Source organism: Bos mutus, chromosome 7 (assembly GCF_027580195.1).
Source record: "Bos mutus isolate GX-2022 chromosome 7, NWIPB_WYAK_1.1, whole genome shotgun sequence".
NCBI lineage: Eukaryota > Metazoa > Chordata > Mammalia > Artiodactyla > Bovidae > Bos > Bos mutus.
In genome coordinates, this window is record NC_091623.1 from 25,605,351 (window position 1) to 25,629,821 (window position 24,471).

At 39.4% G+C, this 24,471-nt stretch overlaps 1 protein-coding gene across 15 annotated transcripts in view; it reads right to left on the reverse strand.

Annotated features, from left to right (window-relative positions):
- The window catches only part of MCTP1 (multiple C2 and transmembrane domain containing 1), a 572,148-nt gene that overhangs the window by 356,509 nt on the left and 191,168 nt on the right, over positions 1-24,471 (reverse strand). The window contains exon 1 of one of the 15 annotated variants that reach the window (XM_070373150.1): positions 16,615-16,820. The exons of the other annotated variants lie outside the window; for them this stretch is intronic. Coding sequence (XP_070229251.1) covers positions 16,615-16,671 — 57 coding nt within the window. The 5' untranslated portion in view covers positions 16,672-16,820. Of the gene's footprint in view, positions 1-16,614; positions 16,821-24,471 lie in introns of those variants that run through there. 15 annotated transcript variants of the gene reach the window in all.

Here is a 24,471-nt window from a genome sequence, read left to right on the forward strand (position 1 = left end):
TGTGTCTTATTTTTCTCATCGCCCACTCTGCTCAGAAAGAAAGGGGTGGTGGGATGGAACCTATGAACGCAATAGCGAGAGCTCTGCCATGTTCTTGGTAGGCCACTGAATAGAAACAGATATAACAGAAACTGACCATAAAAATCATTTAAAAGTCCACATAGCATAAGCATTTTTATAGATTCCTCACTCTGCAGATCAGTTTTCACTGACTTTGTGAGGTCTTCCATGACGGAAGCCAAGTTGATCACATTAAACAATAAAGGACTGGCTAACAGGGACCTTCCTTTAGTCAACTCAGGCTTGAAGGTATAGACTTATTTTTTTTATAAACAGAATAAAATACAAGGAAATATGCTACATTTTGATGACACAGCCAGGTGCTTTACCTGCTAGGGCAGAATCTGGTGTGCGTGTCTTTGTCTGCATCTGCAAATAGGAAGCCCAAGCAAGAACAGCAAAGGCAGCCTTTCTGCAAGGGTGCTCAGCTTGGCAGCCCCTGCCTCTGGGTTCCTCTCCTTCGGGGCTGCCTCTGACAGAAAAACAGAAGACTAACCCTTCCTGTAAGTGGTCCCAGGAGCCTTAAAACCTCAGACCTCAGACACCACAAAGTCAGGAGGAAACTGTCTTCCTGTTCTCTGCGGTGGAGTCTGTCCTTTTTCACACCCACACCCAAGCACACTCTGATCGCATCTAAGCTGTCTTCTCACACATCTGCCAACACCTCAGCCATGAAAGGCCCACTGGGGTCTGTAGTCACAGCCAGCTGCTCTCGTGATATTCTGAATCCCAGCCGTGTGGCTCTCCTGAGAAGAGAACAGGTGCTGGAAAGATGCTGCTGGAGACATGCCAGCTCTCTGCTGCTGTAGCGCCCAGCCATTGAGGACTCTGGGCAGCAAGGCCTGCTCCAGCCTCCTCTAGGTCCTTTCTCCTCCTACAGGGACTCCAATCCTGCAGTACACATCAGGGAATATCTTTAGGGAGCGCCAAACCTCCCAGCATCCTCAGTAACTCTAGTTCCTTCATTACTACCCTTGGATCCTTGGACATCTAATTCAAATCTAGTCCTTTTCAAGCCCACTCTAGAGGATGACGGTATCTTTCTCTTTGGGCGAATCCACTGTGGTCTGATCCCAGTCTAAGCACTGCTACTGTCCCTTCATACCACCAGGACCTCACCAATTACGTACAGGGTTTTGGCCATGTGTGGAGCTGAGTCATCAAGGGAAGGGTGGCTAAGAGAGAGAAGAAAGGCAGGTCTGGGTTGTGGCTTGGTGAACTCATGCCACAAGAGTCCCATTCCCCAAGGGGTGAATGTAGAAGTAGAATCACAAAGTCTAGGGAAGGACGACAGAGCTCATTCTCGTAGTAACCATGCAAATATGGACTTAATTGGAAGGGAATGACCTGGTGAGATGGTTTGGAGGATGGAGGGACAACAGGTTGACATTCCTCATTGGGAATGTCTTGGCTTCGGGGGAAGTCCTGTGGGGTGCCAGGGGCTCCAGGAAATTATTCTCAAGTAGAGGAGACAGAGAACTATCGGCAAACTGAATGGACAGGAATGCAGGGGAAGAGAGAGGGCAGGGTGCTCATGTGCAGAGAAATATTGAAAAAAGATTTGTGCAGAAATTCACACAGAGAACATGCTCAATGAAGGCTAGTTGAAAAGGTGGTGGGGACAAGCGGGGCCACAGATACCTCTGGGTTTACCTACAACTCTCCAAAGCCAGAACTGATGGTAGCACGTTGCAGCCCACCAACAAGGACCAAACCACCAAGGAGAGCGTGGTTTGATAGGAGATATCTCCTCACTGATGAGGAGATAGAGTAGACCTGAATCTCCTGGGCAGGTTTTGTAATGAATACTGTGCTGGGTACCTTACCTAGTTTTCGCTAAACCTAAACTTAAAAATCACACCAATCAGGATGCCCACATAAGAAAGTCTACAAACAATAAATGCTGGAGAGGGTGTGGAGAAAAAAAGGGAAACCTCCTCCACTGCTGGTGGTAATGTACATTGGTACATTGTAAAATGGAGAACAGTATGGGGTATGTAAGTTCCTTAAAAAACTAAAAATAGAACTACGATATGATCCATACCTGGGCATATATTCAGAGAAAACCATGGTTCAAAAGGATACATGCATTCCAATGTTCATTGCAGCACTGTTTACAAGAGCCAAGACCCAGAAGCAACCTAAATGTTCACTGACACATGAACGGATAAAGAAGGTGTGGCACATATATATAATGGAATATCACTCAGCCACTAAAAAGAATGAAATAATGCCATTTGCAACAACATGGTTGGATCTGGGGACTATCATACCAAATGAAGTAAGTCAGGCAAATATCACATGCTATTACTTTTATGTAGAATCTAAAGAACATTATACAAATGAAATTATTTATAAAATGGAAACAGACTCACAGACTGAGAAAAACTGATGGCCACCAGGGGAAAAAGGTGGAAGGCATAAATTTGGAGTTTGGGGTTAACAATATATACCCTTTTATATTTAAAATAGATAACCAACAAAGACCTACTTTTTAGCCCTGGGAACTCGGCTCAATATTCTGCAACAACCTAAATGGGAAAAGAATGTGAACAAGAATAGATATATGTATACATAGAACTGAGTCACTTTGCTGTACATCTGAAACTAACACAACACTGTAAGTCAACTGTACTCCAATATAAAATGAAAATTTTAAAAAGATCATGGGAAACCGAAATTAAATCTGCACATCTCTTGACTCAGTGTAAAAGTCATTTTCTCAGAGTCAACTTCCCCGAGCCCATAATCTAAATTAACTTCCATTACATTCTATCATTGTCTGCTTTATCTAATGTCGCTCAGTACTGCTGATAATTTGATACTCATGAGAGTGATTAAAACCTCTTGTTGGCATACACTGTGTTCATTTTTATCTGCTAAATGTGTCCCCGCAGTATCTGGCACAAAGGCTCTCAAAAAACAATTTCCCCCTCTTGAATGAATGGAGAGGAATGCACTGAAATAACCAGTGAACTGCACATGACAATTGAGGCCCCTCTCAGGTTGAAAGTTTCACCTTATGGGATTGTGGTCACTGAAGAGGTCAATGGCCTAAAAATCAGAATGACATCTATAGTCACATAACTGAGGCCGTCTTAAATAAAACACTTCCTAGATTTTTACTGAAATCTGGCAGTCCTATGAAAGGTGAACTTTATATTTTGCTTCTCTGCTGAACTTCTGAGAAAACAGGATGGGTAGAAGAAATATGTACTTGTGAAAGTTCATGTATTTGTACTCTCTCCTGGTATTTTTATACAGAAAACTGCTAGAGACATTTTAATAGGTTCATGAGAAAAACAAGTCTTTCTTTAGAGTAAAAAAGTTTAACGGGTATATGGGTTTCTTAATGATTGGATTTCTCAGGACTCTAATATGAGACTGACTTCCCTGGTGGCTCAGACGGTAAAGCGTCTGTCTACAATGTGGGAGACCTGGGTTTGATCTCTGGGTTGGGAAGTTCCCTGGAGAAGGAAATGGCAAGCCACTCCAGTACTCTTGCCTGGATCCCATGGACGGAGGAGTCTGGTGTCCATGGGGTTGCAAAGAGTCGTACACGACTGAGCGACTTCACTTTCACTTAATATGAGACTATTCGTTACAGTTCCCCTTCCCCTCTCCCTGTGTGTGTGTGTGTGTGTGTGTTGTGTTGTCTTTGGGGGTCAGCTGGTATATTGATGCTAAGCACATTCTGGCTTTGGCTCTGGAGGCACCATTGGTCCCATTCTCCTCACCCCATCTAGAAACAGTTGGACTAGTTCCTCTTCTCTTCCAGTAAAATCAGTACGAAGAAGCATCCCGTCAGTCCTGCAATACAGGACTATCCTCCTAACCCTAGTTTCATTAAATCCTGAACAAAACAAGTTCCATAAGGCTGAGAAAATATAAACAGGAGCTTGTAAACAAGATTCCAATCAATCACTCTCCTGCCAGATTCACCCTGCATAGTACAGGCTTTTTTCAATTTTTGCCTGAGACGGTCTCACTTGAATTGATTGCTTCACAGATGGCTAGACTGGTGAGTATGCTTGAATTATGATAATGTGAAAAGCCTTGGGCATTGTGGGAATACCAGCAGCACGAGGGGGCTCACCTTACACTCCATATCTGACCTACACTGCTGCTGCTGCTGCTAAGTCCCTTCAGTCGTGTCTGACTCTGTGCGACCCCACAGACAGCAGCCCACCAGTCTCCCCTTTCCCTGGGATTCTCCAGGCAAGAACATTGGAGTGGGTTGCCATTTCCTTCTCCAATGCATGAAAGTGAAAAGTGAAAGTGAAGTCGCTCAGTCATGTCAGACTCTTAGCGACCCCATGGACTGCAGCCTACCAGGCTCCTCTGTCCATGGGATTTTCCAGGCAACAGTACTGGAGTGGGGTGCCATTGCCTTCTCCTGACCTACAGTAGCTTGTTCCAAATAAGATATTTTCATTCTCATTTTTGGAGGAGGAAACTCAAACCCAGAGATGTCAAACAGTGTTCTCAAAGTCACCTACCACATGGGGAGGACTAGATTTGAACCCAGGTCTTTCAGCTCCAAGCCTGTCTACTTTCCACCTGTTTCCAGGGGATGTATTAGGAAGCCTCTCTCAAGCCTGGTGCCAGCTGCCCTTTCTGCTCCTTGTTATAGTTCATCATAATACCCTCAGGTCACATCACAGCTCACCGGCCCAGCTGTCCTATACAGCTGAGCTTCTCAGGAAGTCCACCATGCCCCACACCAGGGAGCCTCTTAATTCTCTCTTATCCTTGGACAGAGGAGGAGTCAAGCCCACACGGTGGCACTTGCCGAAGGTATTCTTTGACCAAGAGGCAACAGACTCTCAGTTTCCTCCCTGCCTTCGTTTTCTCTTCATCCAGCCTCCTGGTTCAACTGCTCTCCGCTGCTGAGACTTGGTTGCCAAGCTTCTCAGCTCAGCAGCGAAAGAATTCAAGGAGTGGACTTGGGTTGGCCTGCCTCGTCAGCCACACCCCTTTCCACCTCAGACTCCAAAGACACTTTTAAAACAACAACAACAGTTTCCTGAACTCTTATGTTGAGTGGTGCCTCTACACCTATGCTCTTATCCACCTGGAAAACACCAATACACCCTGCTCAATGTAGCCTAAAGGGGTATTTCTGTGAAATTTTCTCCATCTCCCACTTCAGTGGTTTATTACTCTCTGCCCTGAGCCTCTGTCCTTTCATCATCAGACCCGCTCAGAGAAACAGCACCTTGGGTATTATTGAACGAAGTTAAAAATTTCAAAGTCAAAATTATTCTTACGTTCCATCTTGAGCTCATGTTATGAGAGGCTGTCATCCAATTCCTTCACTTCATGGCAAATAGATGGGGAAAAAGTGGAAACAGTGACAGATTTTATTTTCCTGGGCTCTGAAATCACTGCAGATAGTGACTGCAGCCATAAAATTGGAAGAAACTTGTTCCCTGGAAGAAAAATTATGACAAATCTAGACAGCATATTAAAAAGCAGAGAAACTACTTGCTGACAAAGGTCTATATAGTCAAAGCTATGGCTTTTTCAATAATCATGTACAGATGTGAGAACTGGACCACAAAGAAGGCTGAGCACCAAACTGTGGTGCTAGAGCAGACTCTTGAGAGTCCCTCGGACAGAAAGGAGATCAAACCAGTCAATCCCAAGGGAAATCAACCCTGAGTATTCATTGGAAGGACTGATGCCACTTCATGCAAAGAACCGACTCATTGGAAAAGACCTTAATGCTGGGAAAGACTGAAGGCAGGAGGAGAAGGGGATGACAGAGGATGAGATGGTTGGATGGTACCACCGACTCAATGGACATGAGTTTGAGCAAGCTCTGGGAGTTGGTGATGGACAGGGAGGCCTGGCGTGCTGCAGTCCATGGGGTTGCAAAGAGTCAGACACGACTTAGCAACTGACAAACAAAAACAGGGACAGAGACCCCTGAGGGAACAGTAAATTGACATTTCCAAGACCACCCTTTCCAGGACATACAGTCAGTGAGGAAAATGTCTATTTTGTGTTTCCCAAGTGTGTTTCATAATGTTAATAGGTCATATTTTGAAAATGGATTTATTTGGGAAATATTGGGTTAAGGAATATTAAACAACCACCATCCCCAATTTTCAAGCTTTTGATGCTTTTTTTTTTTTTTTTTTGCCTCCAGTGTGAATATTCAGAGGCGGAAAACAATCTGCCGTTTTCCCAAAGTTACTTGATTACGGAATGCTGATTTCATAGAACTAGCGTTTTGAAGAATACGCTGGAAAAAATCGCTTCCTCACTCACCACTGCAGCTGCAAATAAGAATCCCAATCAAGCACAGACTTTGCTGGTTCATATCTAAAAGAAAGAGAGTGGACCAGATTATCTGGTGCCGCCTTTACCTGGGCCATCTCCTAAGAGAATCTTCCACCTGGAGAGGTAGAGCACCCTGTGCCTTGACCGCCTCTGCCTGGGTGTGGCCGCCCAGCTTCTGCAGGAGCCACGCAGAGAGGCAATGGGGCTGGGAACTTGCAGCTCATCATTACTTTGATGACAAAAGAACAGTTATTAGTACGGAGCATTGTTCAATAATTGTTCCCATTTATTTGGTTGAATGATTTGAAGTGATGTGTATGTTGTTTCCTAATACAATAATTCCCGTTTATGGAGTTTTCTGTCAGTTTGATGTAGGAGTTTGTGTTGAGGTTCTGGAAAGTTGGAGGGGGTGGAAAATCTAACCAGTTTTAGATCTGTAAGAGTGGTTAAATGTGGGCCCACTTCTGTAATTACAAGTGCATCTTCATGGCCAAGTGCATAGAACAAAAGTAAGCGTACAGGTGTTAGGAAAAGTTTCTGTGGAGAAACTGTGGGTTAAAAAAAATATGCCCTTCCAAAAATATGGTAAAAAATGTGTGTGGCTGAAAGGAAATTGGGGCAAACTTAAGTTGATTTATGCCATGCACAATTAAAATTTTAGTACGAAGTGAAAGGGCTTCCCTCGTAGCTCAGTTGGTAAAGAATCCACCTGCAATGCAGGAGACCTGGTTTGATTCCTGGGTCAGGAAGATCCACTGGAAAAGGGATAGGCTACCCACTCCAGTATTCTTGGGCTTCCCTTTGTGGCTCAGCTGGTAAAGAACCTGCCTGCAATGCGGGAGACCTGGGTTTGATCCCTGGGTTGGGGAAGATCCCCTGGAGAAGGGAAAGACTACCCACTTCAGTATTCCGGCCTGGAGAATTTCATGGACTGTATAGTCCATGGGGTTGCAAAGAGTCAGACGCGACTGAGCGATTTAAAGATGAAGTGAAAATCCCATGCAGCATTTGGATACTAAGTTCAGAAAATGATGCTCTCAGTGACTAAGAGAGTAAAAAGACTGCATTGTTGCATGTGAGAACCCCAGGTTCAGCTTGACTCTGTTGTGAGTTGGGTGTATATAATCTCGGAAAAGTCATTTAATTTACTCGTGCCAGAATATTCCTCATTTGAAAATATAAGGAGTTGAGCTAGTCTATCTTAAGGCACCTTCTAATTCCAGAAGCTGTCAATATGAATTACATGCTGCTCAGGTAAAGGAAGAAACCAGACATTTTACCGCTGGCACACTATGTTGAACTTATTTGACTTATTAAATAAAATAATATTGTATTTTTTAGATAAAACTGCTATTTAGCTTTTCATTAACTTTGACCTTAATTTTTGTTTAAAAAAAAAACCTTCAATTAAAATTGTAAAATGCAATAGCAGTCTTTCATGAAAACATACAAAAAATAACAGACATGATGAGGAAGATCTCAGAGTACAATTAGATATATATTTTAATGTAGCAAATAATAGTTTTAAGACATTGTACATGTACATGTGAAAGTCACTCAGTCGAGTCCTACTCTGTGATGGAATTCTCCAGGCCAGAATATTGAGTGGGTAGCCTTTCCCTTCTCCAGGGGATCTTCCCAACCCAGGGATGGAACCCAGGTCTCCCACATTGCAGGCAGACTCTTTACCAGCTGAACCACAAGGGAAGCCCTTTAAGACATTAGTTGATTTCTTAAAAAGTCATATTCGTGTCTGTTATATAAAAATCACCCATATGGGACCTCTACTCTCTGCATCACCATGTAGGACCCATGAACAAAACTATTTTTCTAAAACATTTGCTTCTCTCGTCTCAAATTTCCATATATTTTTTACCCTATTTAGTTTCACTTGTTCAAATATTTTTACAGGAAAATTTTCTATTTTTTACTCCCTTGGAAAGGTTGAAACAATAACCACCTTAATACTGTCTCTTGAAAGTCATATGACCTAAGAAGTCATATTCCCTGTTGATATTAGTGACTTCCTGGTAGTAATCTGGATATCTTTGGAACTGCAATATCCTTTTCAAAAACTCTTGAATGTCAATATTCTGTGCTATTTGTCAATGATTTAAAACAGATAATAAGGCTAGAGTCTTCTTATGTCTGGTGTATTAATGATTCCTTATAGCTATTAACAATTTAGAGTACACATTTACCATGAGATAGTCACTAATTAATTCATCATTCATTAATTAACTATCTAACTGATTAACCTCATTGTGTGTGTGTGTGTGTGTGTGTGTGTTGTCTCTCTATCAATAGCATAAACATTTCTCAAACTCCAGGCATGGGCTTAGCAAAAGCTTTTGAGACAGTGTGGCCAGATAAACTTGGAAGTAATTGTTTCAGAATTGATTTAAATATTCATAGCAACCACTGAATTGATAAGAAAAAAAACGAGTCAAGAGTTCTGTCTTAAAAAATGTTCCTAGTCTTTGGAAAATGTGAGCGAGGCTACAAGGTGAATCCTTCATTGGAAGAATGTTGAAACCGAGGGCCAGACTCTGTGATGTAAAAGGCAGTCCACTGTTGAGCAGGGTAACCCTTGCCACTGATTGCTGACACGGAACATACTATTTGTAAGCAAGATGGTTCTTGAGAAAACAGTGAGCCACAGGACTCAAATGAAATTCAAATAATACCAGACACCTGGACACAAAAAATTAGAACATCTTTGAATAGTGAACATGTGCTATGGTGTTTAGGACCAGGGAAAAGAATATTTATCCAATAATTTCTTGCTGATTGGGATTTTTTTTTTTTTTTTTTTAATGTTTTGTTTTTAATGACTGCTTTGGGTCAAGGATAAATGTGTAATTTTTGCAATAGAGTTGCTCCCATTGTCTAAAACTTGTATATATTTTATTTTTGAACAGATGCTTTTACAGGAATGTTTTCTCTGTGTTTTCCCCACTGGAAAACTTGAAACAAGAATGACCTTAATACCTTTTCTCAAACTCTGCAGCATTTCCTAACCCAAGCCCTTAGTCACCATTCTCATTTTGGAAACAATCCTTTAAAATTGACTGATTATGCCAAACAAACCTTGGTTACCAGACCTCTTATTTGAGCTCTCTAATGAAATTTTGTGGAAAAACCAAGTTTCAGTTCTAAGACTGAAAGAAGTCTATATTTTAAATTTATTTTAAAAAATACCTTTCTTTCCTTTGAAATGCTGCTTCAATTGTTTCTTCTGAATTTTTTATTGCCTTCCACAATAAATTTTAAAATAGTCAAATTTTGACAATTCCCATTAATTTGGCTGTTCACATTTATTTTGACCTTTTAATTTTATTATTTCTCTCTATGCACATGTATAACACTTGTCAATTATGTATGTATATATCTGTATCAATTTAGCTTTTGAATTAAGGAAGTAAACCAACTATGGTTCCATAGTGTAATTAAAGAATCTCTAACATGATGCAGTGGGAAAAGCTTGTGGCAAGAAATGATTTCTAGATATGTCAGTTTTATATTGAAAACCATCAGATGATGAAGTATGAGATGAACTGAACTAAATGCTTTTACTTTTAACATTTCATTCCCTTGCGCTCACAAGTTCAGTAATAGGCTGATCCCAATTCAGTCTAGGTACATGAGTCATGACTTGGAGCAGATCTGGATGTGCCCGTTCATTCCCATTGTCTATCCATTCATCCATCCATCCAGCTGGCCAGCCAACTTGCTAGGCATCCTTCCTGAAGGTTCATAGTGTGCTAAGCACTGTGTGAGCACTGAGGGTACAAAGCATCCTGAAGCAAGTTCTTGTCTTTGAGACTTAAGGAAACACGAGGGTTTGAACATTACCCAAGAGAATGTAAAGTGATAGAGCCATTACGGAAGACAGTATGGAGAGTCCTTTACAAACTAGGAATAAAACTACCATACAACCCAGAAATCCCACTACTAGGCATGTACCCTGAGGAAACCAAAATTGAAAAAGACACAGGTACCCTAATGTTCACTGCAGCACTATTTGCAATAGCTAGGACACGGAAGCAACCTGGATGCCCATTGACAGATGAATGGATAAAGAGGCTGCGGTACATACAGACAATGGACTATTACTCAGCCATAAAATGGAACACATATGAGTCAGTTCTCATGAGGTGGATGAACTAGAACCTATGGTACAGATGAAGAAAGTCAGAAAGAGAAACACAAATACCATATATTAAAGTATATATATGGAATCTAGAAATATGGTACTGACGAACCTATTTGCAGGGAAGCAATAGAGACACAGACAGAGAACAGTCTTATGGACACGGGGTTGGGGGAGGAAAGGGTGGGGTGGACGCAGAGAGTAGCATGGAAACATATACAGCACCATATGTAAAACAGATGCCAGTGGGAATTTGCTGCATGACTCAGGCAACCCAAACCAGGGCTCTGTTGCAACCTAGATGGGTGGGAAGGGCCCGGAGGGGCCACCTGTGTACCTATGACTGATTCACAGTGATGTACGGCAGAAACCAATGCAATATTGTAAAGTAATTATCCTTCAATTAAAAATAAATTTTTTAAAAAAGAAAATTACCCAAGAATTTCAAGCATAACTTGTGGAATCTTTGGAGAAGGCAGATCAAAATGGATGTAGTCACATAACGGACCTAAAATCCTTCCACTATTCACTCAATATGCTCCTTCCCACAAATGGCTTTTATCAGGAATTCTTAGAGTTGACAAAGAAAAGGGGACATGACATTAATTCTCCCTCAAAACACACAGATTTCCAGAAGCTTTCCTAGGACTGCTGACAATGTGTGCCTTGAAAGTTGTTTCTCTCTCAAAAATATGAAATCTTTTCACAGCACCCAAGACTAGATTCCCTAGAAGGACTGGTTATGTCTGTTCATTCCCAATGCATTTTGCATTATTACTAGCCTCATTCGCTATGAATTCCCAAATAACTTCAGTTTATTTCTGATTCATAAAGGCCTGGGTTTCACCACAAGTGAGAATGCTGGAGTCATCAAAATAATTAAATGTAGTAACATTTAAAAGATTTGTTTTCCTTTCTGTAGTAATTTATAGCAGTCACTTCATATTACTGGGATCAAGCTAATCTAACTGGAGGCAGCATAGAACATAAAGAATCTTGGCTCTGAAGCCTGACTACCTAGGTTCAACTCTGATCATTATAATACCATTTGGGTGATTGTTGGGATAAGTCACCTAATTTATATTTCAGTTTCTTCACCTGTGAAAGGGAACAATAATAATAGTGCCCAAATCCCATAAGGTACTTTTAAGAAATAAATTAAGACAATTCATTAAAATATATTATAGAGACTGACTTACTTGTTAGCCATTATTGCTATTTTCATCTTAGAAACACTTGTGGAGAGCAGAATTTGAAATTTGTTTTGTTACATTTGGGTATGCAGTAAATTGCCGTGAAGGAATATTACTAATCCATCCCACTAGTGAAATGACTCAAGTAAAGGGAGACAAAGTGACTAATTTGAGTACCTCAATGAATTAAGATGGAATTAAAACCCAATAAACCATCTCTGAAGCTTTTCTACTTGGGTATCTCTCAAGGGGGTATTCATTACCAACCTTGGCACAAACAGTCTTCCCTGGTAGCGCAGCTGGTAAAGAATCCACCTGCAATGCAGGAGACCCTGGTTCAATTCCTGGGTCAAGAAGATCCCCTGGAGAATGGATAGACTGCCCACTCAAGTAATCATGGGTTTCCCTGATAGCTCAGATGGTAAAGAATCTGCCTGCAATGTGGGAGACCTGGATTTGATCCCTGGGTTGGAAAGACCCCCTGAAAGAGGACATGGAAACCCACTCCAGAATTCTTACCTGGAGAATCCCCAAGGACAGAGGAGCCTGGCAATCTCCATTGGGTCACAAAGAATCAGACATGACCGAGCAACTAAGCCCAGCACTTGGTACTTAACGACACTGGTACCTCTATGGACTCTGTGATTGACCTGGAAGTGCTTCACCCACCTTGATGTTCATAGGGTGAGTAACCAGTATTTACAAAGTCCCTATAGGGTGTGTGGGACTGTCATCTAGCATGGACATGTGTTGTCAACTTTGTAGATAAGAAAACAAAATCAAAAGAAGACACAGGCTTCCCTGTCAGTTCCAAAACCACAGGAGGTATCAAGGGTACAAAAAAATACTGCTTCTCCCACTACCCACCCTACAGCCCAGAGCTCTGTCCCTCAGATCACACACAATCTCACCACACTAATGTTTAGTGAAGTTTTTAAACTATTCATTTCATCAGTTCAGTTCAGTTGCTCAGTCGTGTCCGACTCTTTGTGACCCCATGGATTGCAACACGCCAGGCCTCCCTGTCCATCACCAACTCCTGGAGTTCACTCAAACTCATGTCCATTGAGTCGGTGATGCCATGCAACCATCTCATCCTCTGTTGTCCCCTTCTCCTCCTGCCTTCAATCTTTCCCAGCATCAAGGTCTTTTCAAATCAGTTTTCCTTTATCTCCTACCAGTTATAGATTTATGCAGTTCTTGCAATCAAGGTACACTTGAATTTTATTACAAAGCAGAGCTAGGATCTGTTCGCAAGATTGCATGATGTTAAATTCCACTTATTTATTGAAGGTATAAATTAGAACACAGGAAATGAAGATTATAGTATATACTTTTCACGAGAGGCACATTTTTTATTAAAGGAAATGGTTACCCTATTTTGAATTCTTAGGAATTAGATATAAACCTTATTAATACCACCAACACAAGAAACCTTTTAATTAACCTGTCTTCTAATTTTAGTGTTAAGAGGCTTTAAAAATTTTTTTCTTTATGACTCTAATTTGTTCATTAGCATCATAGGATATATGTCATTAACTTTTATAATTATGAAAAGTCATTGTTCTCCCATCTCATCTCTCTGAAAAATAGTGTTCCATAAATGTAAAAGAGCCAGATCAATTCTAACAGAAATGAATGGAAGTTAATTTGTTCTTTTTAATTTTCCTAATCTCTTTTTAAGGGTAACCTTTGGAAGAATCTCTTTTTTACTAGCCACTTTCAACAAGCATCAGAACAATCTACCATACTATCTGCAGTTTTAAAAGCTACAAAACCAAGCCCCCATTCATTTCACATGTTTACTTTTATGATTCAACTCTCCAGAAAAGAGCCTGGACACTTCTACTGTGGCAATCGCTAAGAGATCGCAAGAGTCAGATGCTGTAGTTTGATTTTCACTCCACAAATTTGTGCTCCGTTAAACTAGAGCCAACAAGAATTCTCAGCCCACAAAACTTGTAGACAGGGCAATATGTCTTCTGTGAAACACTCTGCAAGGATAGTTTCCTATAAGGATGTGCACCAATGCTGCAAATAGTATTTATCTTTATAAAAACCCAGAAACACTCTTAACAGCAGGAAACAGCTAATCTTGTGATCAATTTCTAGCTAACTGAGGAGATAAAAAGATCCAGGTTTAGGCACTAGTTGAGTGAAGTTAGGCACTTTCCTTAAGCATTCTGGACCTAATTCCCTTCTTTCTGAAGTAAGAAGATAAACACATCTAAGTTCACCTCCAAATATCTATGTAACTCTGTATATCTTATTTGGTGATAGTGATATTTACAAGTTCTGTCGAGTTCACAAGTGCTTTCTCACAAAGTCTCATGTGATTTTCAGAAGTAGATGTGACCCTCATAACAGATTTTCAGAAGTAGGCAGGACAGCGATCACTATTTATTTTTCCCAGTGAATGTGCTGCTTTTGCTATCCAGTAGGATTCACTAGAGACTCTAAGATGTAAAGCATAACCCAGAAAGATTTAGTTTTCAGGAGTCAGAAAAAGTACTCTATAAAATAATTTCTTCCTACTCTGTAGTTTCTCACCCTGAACCCTTCAGACAAAGCTTTACTTATAAAGAAAAATATTTAAAATTTTATGTTATGTGCTTCTGCTAATGTAGCCCCTAACTGGGTGTTGATTTTAGATTAAAGACAAGATGTAATTGCCACTTGGTAAGTATCTTTTTCTTTATCTATTTGAAATTTTCCAACGGCACTGAGGCTTAGGTAAAATTAGGTTTTTATTTTTATTTTTGGAGCTTACCTTTGCATACTATTTTTATATAAGCTAGAAATTCACAAGTAAAATAGTTTACAAAGTAAGAGAAAAAGGAGACCCTCATTTCTGAAAATAAATGGTCTGAATCCAGAGTGGAATTCTGAGTATCTCTGATATCTTGTCAGTGCTTTTCCTTCAAGAAGACACAAAAACAATTCCACAGAAACATCTATAAAACATTATAGTTAAAATTATACAACAGATGTGATACTACCTCTTTGCAATAATTCTGTAAGGTATATAAATTTGTCCCAACCATGCTCCCAATTATTCTTTGTCTCAAAGGTCAAGGAATTTCCTAAATAATTGAAATCTAAAAGACTTATTTTTGCCATTAAATCTAACCTCTTTCTGACCTCGCTCCCCACCAGAACCATTATGAGAGGTGAGAAAGAGAGACGGGACCCTGTTTGGTCTGTTCACTTTCCTCCTCTCTCTCTGCCCATTACCCACACTCATCTTGGATGTGCAAAGGAGCAGGAAAACAGCCAAAGGATGAGGGCAACAGAGAGGAAGGAGGAGAAGCAATCTAATCAGGTAATTACCAGTTGGCTGTACAGTGTCATTAAAATTAAGTCTACATTTGTAACAGAGCATATTATCAAAACTTGAGTTTTACAGTATTTCATCAGCCTGAGTTTTCATTCACAATAACAGTTTGGATGGGCATTATAATCCAGATTTAAGAATCAGAAACAGTGTCAATTGTAATAAGATATGCTTTTGTCTTGATGTAGATTATTACACTCTATCGCTTTATTGACATTTCCTAATTCACATATAGCATAAGGAAACAGTCTCAAGGAGAATGCTTAACAGAACAGCTCCACCCTTGTCCAGGCATAAAAGCAGAGTTTTCTATATATCAAACATCAGGTTGCTCTATTTATAACCTCTTGCGTTCTCATATTTTGGGATATGTGCCTTTTCACTATGCAAGGTCTCCAAAGCTCACAGAGTGCTAAGTCATTTTCTTTGAAGTTTTCCTTTTCTAATTCAGAATACTGCCTTTAAATATTTGGAAGCTAAACTAATTTTAATTTCCTCTTCACAGAAGAGGAAAATTTCATGCCTTCACTTCAGCCTTTGCAAAACATGAGTTATTAAATGTATATATCTAATGGAAAATAACCTCCAAGTTGTAGTTAGAGTCTAGCAATTTTGTAGTGGGCATAATTTTGAATAGAAATGAAATAATCTCTAAGCATGACAGTGGGTCAATTAAGAAGAAAAAGTATTCTAATGCCAACTGTCACTAAAGATAGAAAATCCCTTCATCAACATCTCACAAATTCACAGCTGTAGCTCTCACAATCAAATTAACCTTTTCTACTTCAGAAGAATTCAAATGCCTTAAATATGACTATCCAGAGTGATATGATACCAGATACACCTTAGCTCTGATTTGATACCATTTCTTTAATCAATAAAAAACCAAGACAACATTCCTGTTTTCCATTCCCACTTTCCTCAGCAATCTTCAAGAATTTCAAAAGCAAACCTCTTGTCCACTTCTCTAATCCACAGATTTCTCCATCCATACAATATATATATGAGTGTCTCCAACAACAGCTCAGGAGACAGACTTATGATAATAAACTCATATACAATTTGAAACAAATGGATGAGAAGTTTAAAAATAATGGCCTTTCACTTAAATAAAAAGTCAAAGCAAGAGACACTACTTTTCAACTTTCTAAAAATCACTAAGACCACTTTTTTTGTAATGGAGAAATACAGTTATTGAGCTATCATTATTTTGAATAAAATCCAAATATAATCATAGGAATTTTATGCATTTACATTTTACCTTTAACCAAGATGACAGGGTAGCAAGAAGAAAAACAATGATTCTGGTACTACTTAATCCTTAAAAACAATACAAAGCTACTACAATGTTTTCACATCTCAGGCACTATATTGATCATTAAAAACTATCACGCAAGCAATATCAATCTATTAAGTATCTCACAAGTGGGCTGTATCATAAATTCAAAATTATTTGCACAAGAATCTCCAAGCCACCTTTAAGATCCTGCGAGAAGGCATTTTCTGAGGCATGATCACATTCTATAACAGCCACGTTAATTCAAGGCTGCCACAATACAGTGAGTAAATCAGAATATAACACTTACCTTATTACAAATAACTGGCAAATTACAGGCACCTTTCAGCTTGCAGCTATACAGCATAGTTGATTAGAAATAAACAAAACATCTTTCACTCCAGTGACAGAACTGCATCCTCAGACTTGGCTTTCGTTACTGAATCCCAGCAAGAGAGGCTGTACTCCTCTCAGGGCTAGTAGCAGCCTCTTTGCAGAGAACACTTGCTGCTCTGAACAGCAGCGACTTAGAATGAAAGTAAGAGGAACCCGTGATGTTTAAATACCGTTGCTTCACATTCACAGGATATGACTCAACTCTCTCTCAAACCAGTAGGGATAGAGTTTCCCCCCGCAAAACTGTTAGATTACATAACAAACATCACATTTGGGGGTCTCAAATGTTTACAAACTAAAATTGAAAATTTTCCCCTGCTAAATCAGACGTGCGTTTTCAAAATCATCAACTTCTTCCCTATGGCACAGACCACAAATGGAAATTTGAATAACAGCATGGCTCAGAGAAAAACGACCCTCCTTACTCTCGGCAATGAATTCATGTAATGTTATTAAATGTGTGTGAACTCGCCAACATCGCTCTGACAGAGATATAAAAAGAGTTTCACTAACATTTCATCGGTGCAAACAGTATAGAATCAAACTCTGACTTTAATATTCAAGAAGTGGCAATTCCACAGAACACAATAGAATCTTCTTCATCAAGTGGAGAATGGAAATAGAGCTTTGTGGCTTGCTGTCACTGATTCCCACAGAAATCCTGTCCTACGCTGTCGTTACCTTGCACTGCTAGCTCTGCCTACCTCTCCAACTCAGAGTCTTCCTTTATCTTTTTCTCAAACATTCCCACAGGAACATGACTAATGAGAGAACTGCTCTAGCAACTGTGGCAATGTTCTCTGCTTTCCCCACCATCCAAGACATCTTAACTCTGAGCTGTATTAAATTTGATCACACGTTGAATTATTATATTTGGACATTTCAGTCAATAATTATAGACTTAGATCCTTGGAGGAGAGTCTACCACATAAATTCAACTGCCATCAGCAAGAACAAAAAGATGAAAACATGCATATCAAATAGCAAGTAGACCAGGACTGTTCAACAGAAAGATAAAATGAGTCACATATGTAATTTTAAACATTTTAATATTATAAAAGGGAAAAGTACCATGTAAACTTAATTTTAATAATGTTTATCCTAATATATCTAAAATAATATCATTTTAATCTATAATCAATATAAAATTAGTTACAATGTCTGTACTAGCCTTGGGGAGCTAAAGTCTATTTTACATTTATAGTACATTTTAATCTGAGCTAGCTATATTTGCATACACAATGGCTAACACATGGCTAGTGGCTACCATATTGCATAACATAAGTCTAGAATTTGGGGTTCATTCTCAGTCCTCAGGTTGCAGTTCAAATGTTGTCTCTTCAGGGAAGGCTTCCTTTACCACCTTATCTGAAATGACCTTCCCCAGTTACTTTTCATCTCATGTTCTTTATATTTCCTTCATGGTAAATCACAACCTGGAATTGTCTTCTTTGTTTATTTACTTATTGATAGTCTGTGGCCCCTAACAAGAATGAAAGAAACCGAGAGCAGGGAACTTGTTGTAGTCAGTATTTTATTCCCAGCCCCTGGCATGGTGACCAGTCCATAGCAGAATTTAATAAACTTTGTCTAATAAATGAGTAAGTAAAATATAGAACCTGCACTGCTGCTGCTGCTACATTGCTTCAGTCGTGTCCGATTCTGTGCGACCCCATAGATGGCAGCCCACCAGGCTCCCCCGTCCCTGGGATTCTCCAGGCAAGAACACTGGAGTGGGTTGCCATTTCCTTCTCCAATGCATGAAAGTGAATAGTGAAAGTGAAGTCGCTCAGTCGTGTCCTAGGGTTGGCAATAGAGTATTGACAAATGTGTTTCAAGACTAGGGTACCTATTATGTCATTGATACAATCTATCATTATCACTGAATATTTAGCAAATACATTCAGTAACACTTTCCTGAACTGAAAAACAAGCTCTCTTTCATGGTATTAATGATCCTTAATCTATAATGTGTTTTCTTTTCACATATAATATTAAATATAAATAATAGACTTGTTTCTTCATTACTCTGGCAAAGATTTAGAATGATACTTATAAGAATCCTCTGGTCCTATGACATAAATCTGGATACCATTAGTAAGTCTATCTTCTACTCACAAAAATATAAAAAAAAAAACACTATCTATGAGACATTTGTAGTGACAATTATATATTTGCCTGAGCAGCACACATACCTTCTCCTTCTAGTATCATAATCCTGATTTTTATCTAGCAAACCACCCATTCCACCCTCCTTATCAATCCATGTGGTTTATACTATGCTGACCCAGCCCCACAAGTGGGCACGTGACGCAGGCTTGACTGATTGGTATAAATTATCCACAGAACTACAGTGACAGGGTCAAGAATGGACACAGGACCCAAGCCACTGAAGCAAGAGCCAACCCCTGCACTTCTGCTGATATTGACAGAGAGGCTATAAAGTCAATAGAAGGTAAGTGTGGAACTGCTGGTTGACATTATTTGCTACCACACAAAGTAAGGTTGTCTGAAAATGAGGCCAACCCAAGAAAAATAACAAAGATGAGAAAAGAAAATTCTGGACAATGTTACTGTAGTTCCTAGATCTTGCCATTCATTAAATCACATTTGCCCTTTGCGGTAATGATGGATGTACTGGAATATTCACTGCAGAATTTTTCGTAGTAGTAAAAAACCAGAAACTCGGCAATAGGCCGTGAGGAGTTGAAGTGTTAAATAATGAGTTAAGTATACTAAGGAACATTATGTAGCTAATTTTTTTTTTAATGTTATCTCAGTGCAGTGATGCTAAAGCTGAAACTCCAGTACTTTGGCCACCTCATGCGAAGAGTTGACTCATTGGAAAAGACTCTGATGCTGGGAGGGATTGGGGGCAGGAGGAGAAGGGGACGACAGAGGATGAGATGGCTGGATGGCATCACTGACTCGATGGACATGAGTTTGAGTGAACTCCGGGAGTTGGTGATGGACAGGGAGGCCTGGCGTGCTGCAATTCATGGTGGTCACACAGAGTCGGACACGACTGAAGCGACTTAGCAGCAGCAGCAGCAGAGCAACTGAACTGAACTGAACTGGGATGCACTGACATGCGAACTCCCTAAAAGACATTCAATGGAAATAACATGTTTCAGAAAAATACATTATCCCAGTTATGGGTACATAAATTTTTACATGCAAAGTAACAGAAAAGGACCAGGATGACTGCACACCAACTGTGGACAAATGGTTATGTCTAGGAAAAGAGATGTGAAATAAGAGAGTGACTGGGGAGAAAGCCAGTCATTTCACTTTGTTTATTACCTATTGCATGAAACTCATAAAATGAAAGTGAATTTATATACCCCTTAGGTAAACTGAAAAGAACATGCTACTCTTTAAAATGAAATAAGTTTGATATTTTATATTTCTCTACTACATTATTCTTACTCTAAATGGACTACTCTTACTTTTTTTTTTAAAGCAAAGTAACAGAAATGAGAGTGCTTTTCTCTACCACTCTCTCCATTCTTCATCAGTCCAAACTTATGCATTATCTAATTTTTCAGTGTGGCTAGGAGATATGTCAAGAGAGAGACAACGAGAGGGCAGAGAGAGACAGGAACCCACAGCAAGCTACAAGAGGCCCTCCAGTGCACCTTCTGAGATCAGCTAAGGTCTTTGATTTTTTTTTCTCGGCTTCCTGAAAGTTCTTTTATTGACTTCATAAAAATATAGCTTTGATTTATTCAACTGTCAACATATTGACAGCCAAATATTCATAATAATATGCCTTACATTAATTTAGTTAGTCTTGGATCACTGTAAATAAACTGGCCTATTATTTGCTCAGTGAAAGGTTCCTGGTCTCTGAATTGGGCAGAATTGCTTTCCTAACTGGGGCTTCTCCGGTGGCTGAAATGGTAAAGAATCTGGCTGCAATGTGGAAGACCTGGGTTTGATCCCTGGGTTGGGAAGATCCCCTGAGAAGGGAAATGACTACCCACTCCAGTACAAAATCTAAACCTTGGTTGGTTGGTTGTTTTTTTCTGGCTCGATCAAGTCCTCAAAAATCTTCACATTATCTTAGGTCCCACCCACGCTTTTGTATTCCCCTGGGTTTCCACAGTATTCCTTCCTTAAAAATCACACAGCTAATGGTACTCAGTCTGAGACAGGAGTCAGGCCCTTTTCGAGTTTAGTAAAACTAACCAGGATTGGAATTTACATAGTGCTGACACACTGATGCGTTTGCCAGGCAGTGAGTATACTGCTCTATTTTATTCTCAAAGCCTACTTATCCTGATACCTTAAACCTCCTACAGAGTCTGTTGACTCTCTTGAAAACCTTAACATAATGCAAAATTTGCTTCAGATTTCCTGGAAGAAATAAAACATTTCAGATACAATTAAAGCCACCATATGCTCCTGCCTCTGCCATTTCCTCCTTAGGTAAACACTCTATAGGATTATCTTTTATCATTCCCATGCATCTTTTCTATATTTCCATCAAACATGTGTTTATCCATAAATAAGATACTTGTTTGCATGTTTTAAGCTTCATAAAATTGTAGCATGACATGTAGATGCTTTAATTTTTAGTTTTGTTTTTTTGCTTAACATTATCTTAAAGTTTTATGTATTAATAGTTCTACATAATATAATCTTTTTAATTGCTCTATAGCATTCCAATTCATACAACCATTCCCCTATTGGTAGATTTAGGTTATCTCTAATGTATTTCTACTATTTTTCTTAATTTTAAAAATGATTTCATGTGGGATCTTAGTTCCTCAACCAGAGGTCATTACTTGCACCCCCTGCATTGGAGGCACAGAGTCCCAACCACTGGTCCCAACTATAGGGACCAAGGAAGTCCCTATTGCTACTATTAAGCTACTCTAATTCTTGTACATGTGCAAGAACTTCTCTAGAGGTGGACAGGATTGTAATAAGAGGGGACAGAATTGTAGAGTCATTGGATATGCACAGCTGCACCTTTACTGGAAACTGTCAAACTGGATCCCAACATACTTCGACAATTTACAACTCAGCCAGCAATGTACAAGAGTCTTTCTTACTCTAGATTCCTACTATCTCCTCAGTACTGATATTCCAGACTCTGACATTTTTGTCATTTGTTTGTGACGGGTATAGAATCTCAGGGTTTTAATTTTGGTTTCCCTAATTACTGCTGAAGTTGAGCATCTGATCTAATTATTATTGGCCTCTTCCCTAATAGGTTGTTTTTCTTTTACTTACTGGGCGGTCTTCATATACTACAGTTCAACTCTTTTGTCCATTATATAAACCACAGAAATCACTTTTCAGAGTGTAGCTTGTTTTATCATTGTTTATAATACTTTTAGTGGTGTATTATTTTTAAATTTTATGCTTTTTTAATTTAAAACTTTATTGTTTTTCAGTTACTTATCTATATTTCTTGAGTCAAAAGAATGGTGAAAATTCAGCCATTCTTCCTGAAGCATTCCCAACAATAATGTCAGAATGCACACCTAAAAGGGATCTGAGAAGAACTCCTATTCTGATGAGTTCAGTTCATCAATTGCTGAGTATCTGCTATGTGCCCACACTGTGTTAGAGAGAACACACTTGAAGCAATCTTTGAGAGAAAACACACTTGAAGTAATCCTTATAATCAAGAAATAGGAAGTCTAATTGAGGAAAGAAACTTACAAGTAGATGATGATGATGAAACGGAGAAATAACCATGTGCTAGAGATGGTGGTAATTCATTATTTAATTTAGGAGTTTAATTAAGATGGAGTAACTGTTATTATAAGAGATCTATACAAGATGCTATGAAGCAGAGAGAAGAGAATGTTATTACCTTGCACCCTAAGGATTATTCAAAATACCAAGTAGTTAAATTTGTAGTAGTACAGACCTGTGAGATATAGAAAGATCTGCAACTAACATTTCTCTTTTCTCAAGCAAATCTATTTTTCCAAATAGATCACTCATATATTAATCCTATTTAGAAGATTAGTAGGAATTAAGGGGCAGGTTATTCATTGGGAAAAGAAATATGCTTCCTTGGGAAAGCTAATTTCTTTTCACAATCAATAATCCAATTATATAATGACATTTTCCTGAATTCATCAGAGACAGTTACCAAAAAGCCTGCAATTCTTAAGAATCATAACAAATGGCAAAGCTTCCTATATCTGATTATTAATAGTTTATAATATTGAAGCTAAAAATAATCTTATTTCTTAAAGAAATTCCATCATAAATACATCTGTAAACCAAGCATCCATATTTATCACTTTTGTAAATACAATGTTGCTATTATTTTTCTTTCAATGCACATAATATCTAGAGCATTTTAAAAAGTATAGAATATAAGAGTAGTTAATTTCTTCACCCAGGAGGAAGAAAGGACTCTCGATCTAGAAACAGAGAAGGCAGGCAGGCAGCGTCACCTATTTCCTGGGGAGAGATTCAGGATATCCACTTTCTTGAAGCTATGAGCTTTACACTTGAGTCTTCTATCACTGTAACCTCTAGGACTTACAAACTCAAACGTGTTTGCAATTAGCTATTTGGGGGGCCGACATTAAAATGAATCTGGAAATGAGAAAATAAGACTACCATTTGAGAACAAACCTTTGAAATAAAAATACAGAAGGTCAGAGCACATAAATAAGAAAGGGAAGTTTAACTGTCAGAACGATACGAATTCAAATGCTTCGAGGCATGCACATTACCAGTGGGGAATGCGAGTCAATGTCATGGCCCTGGTAGGGACCTGGCAGACGGGACTGAAAGGCAGCACCAAAGCCTCACCTACAGGGGACAGTCTCTACTCGGCTCCAGAGAATAGACCTCACGTGGGAAGGGTCCAGGAAAGATGGAGGAAGTGTCCAGGAAGGATAGATCTCTGGACTTTTCAAATATTTTTTCCAATTTTTTAAGTTACGTGAATACTCCTGAATTTTAAATCTTCACCTTTATATAGTACGAGACAAACTAAAGCTTTCAAAGGCCATATGTGCCCATTGATGTGCCAGTCTCAGATTCTCAGATATGACCATGCTCTAAACTGATTCTGCCAATAGGAGGACAGTCTAGACCACGAAACAGGTACAAAGCAACTTCAGAAGCAAGCATAGTCCATGATCACTCAAATGCTGGGATAGGGTGCTCTGGGCTAGTGGCATGCCCCTTTTTATTATAAATCTGCCTTTAATTCCATTAAACCTATAAGTCTGAGAACCAGCTGTCTTCTGACTCCATGTGCTACTTTCCATTATGTTACTTTCTGATTAGAATTTGGTATCCTGTTTACATGACTTCAGGGAGAACTTGCTGGAAAGCTGAGGGACCTGAGGATCTACGCAGGAGCTATGTCTCCCAATATAAAAGTTAGTAAGTTGGCAGCCTGGTTAGAGAGGTGGCCTGTCTCCAGGCACAAAAAGCACTTGGGTGGGAACACGAGCCACCACACCCCAGCAGTTTCACTTCTCGTTGTAAAGGGAAACATTGGCGTTCTGATTCTGTACATCAATCATATGAGCTTTGTTAATAGAAGCCCAGCTCTAGGGGAGAGACGGGCTCCAGAACTGCTGACAGCTCTGGTTTCTGGGCCCATAAAGTCTTGGGCCAAACCACAGAGAGCGACAAATACCCTAACACAAGTCCACCCTGCAAGGCCTCATGGGAGCTTAAGTAATTTATCTTACAACCACCCTTATCCTCACTCTGCCCTCATCGCCACACCTTTCAGAGAATCCCTATCTGGTCCTATGAAGGTCCAGAAATGACCTAG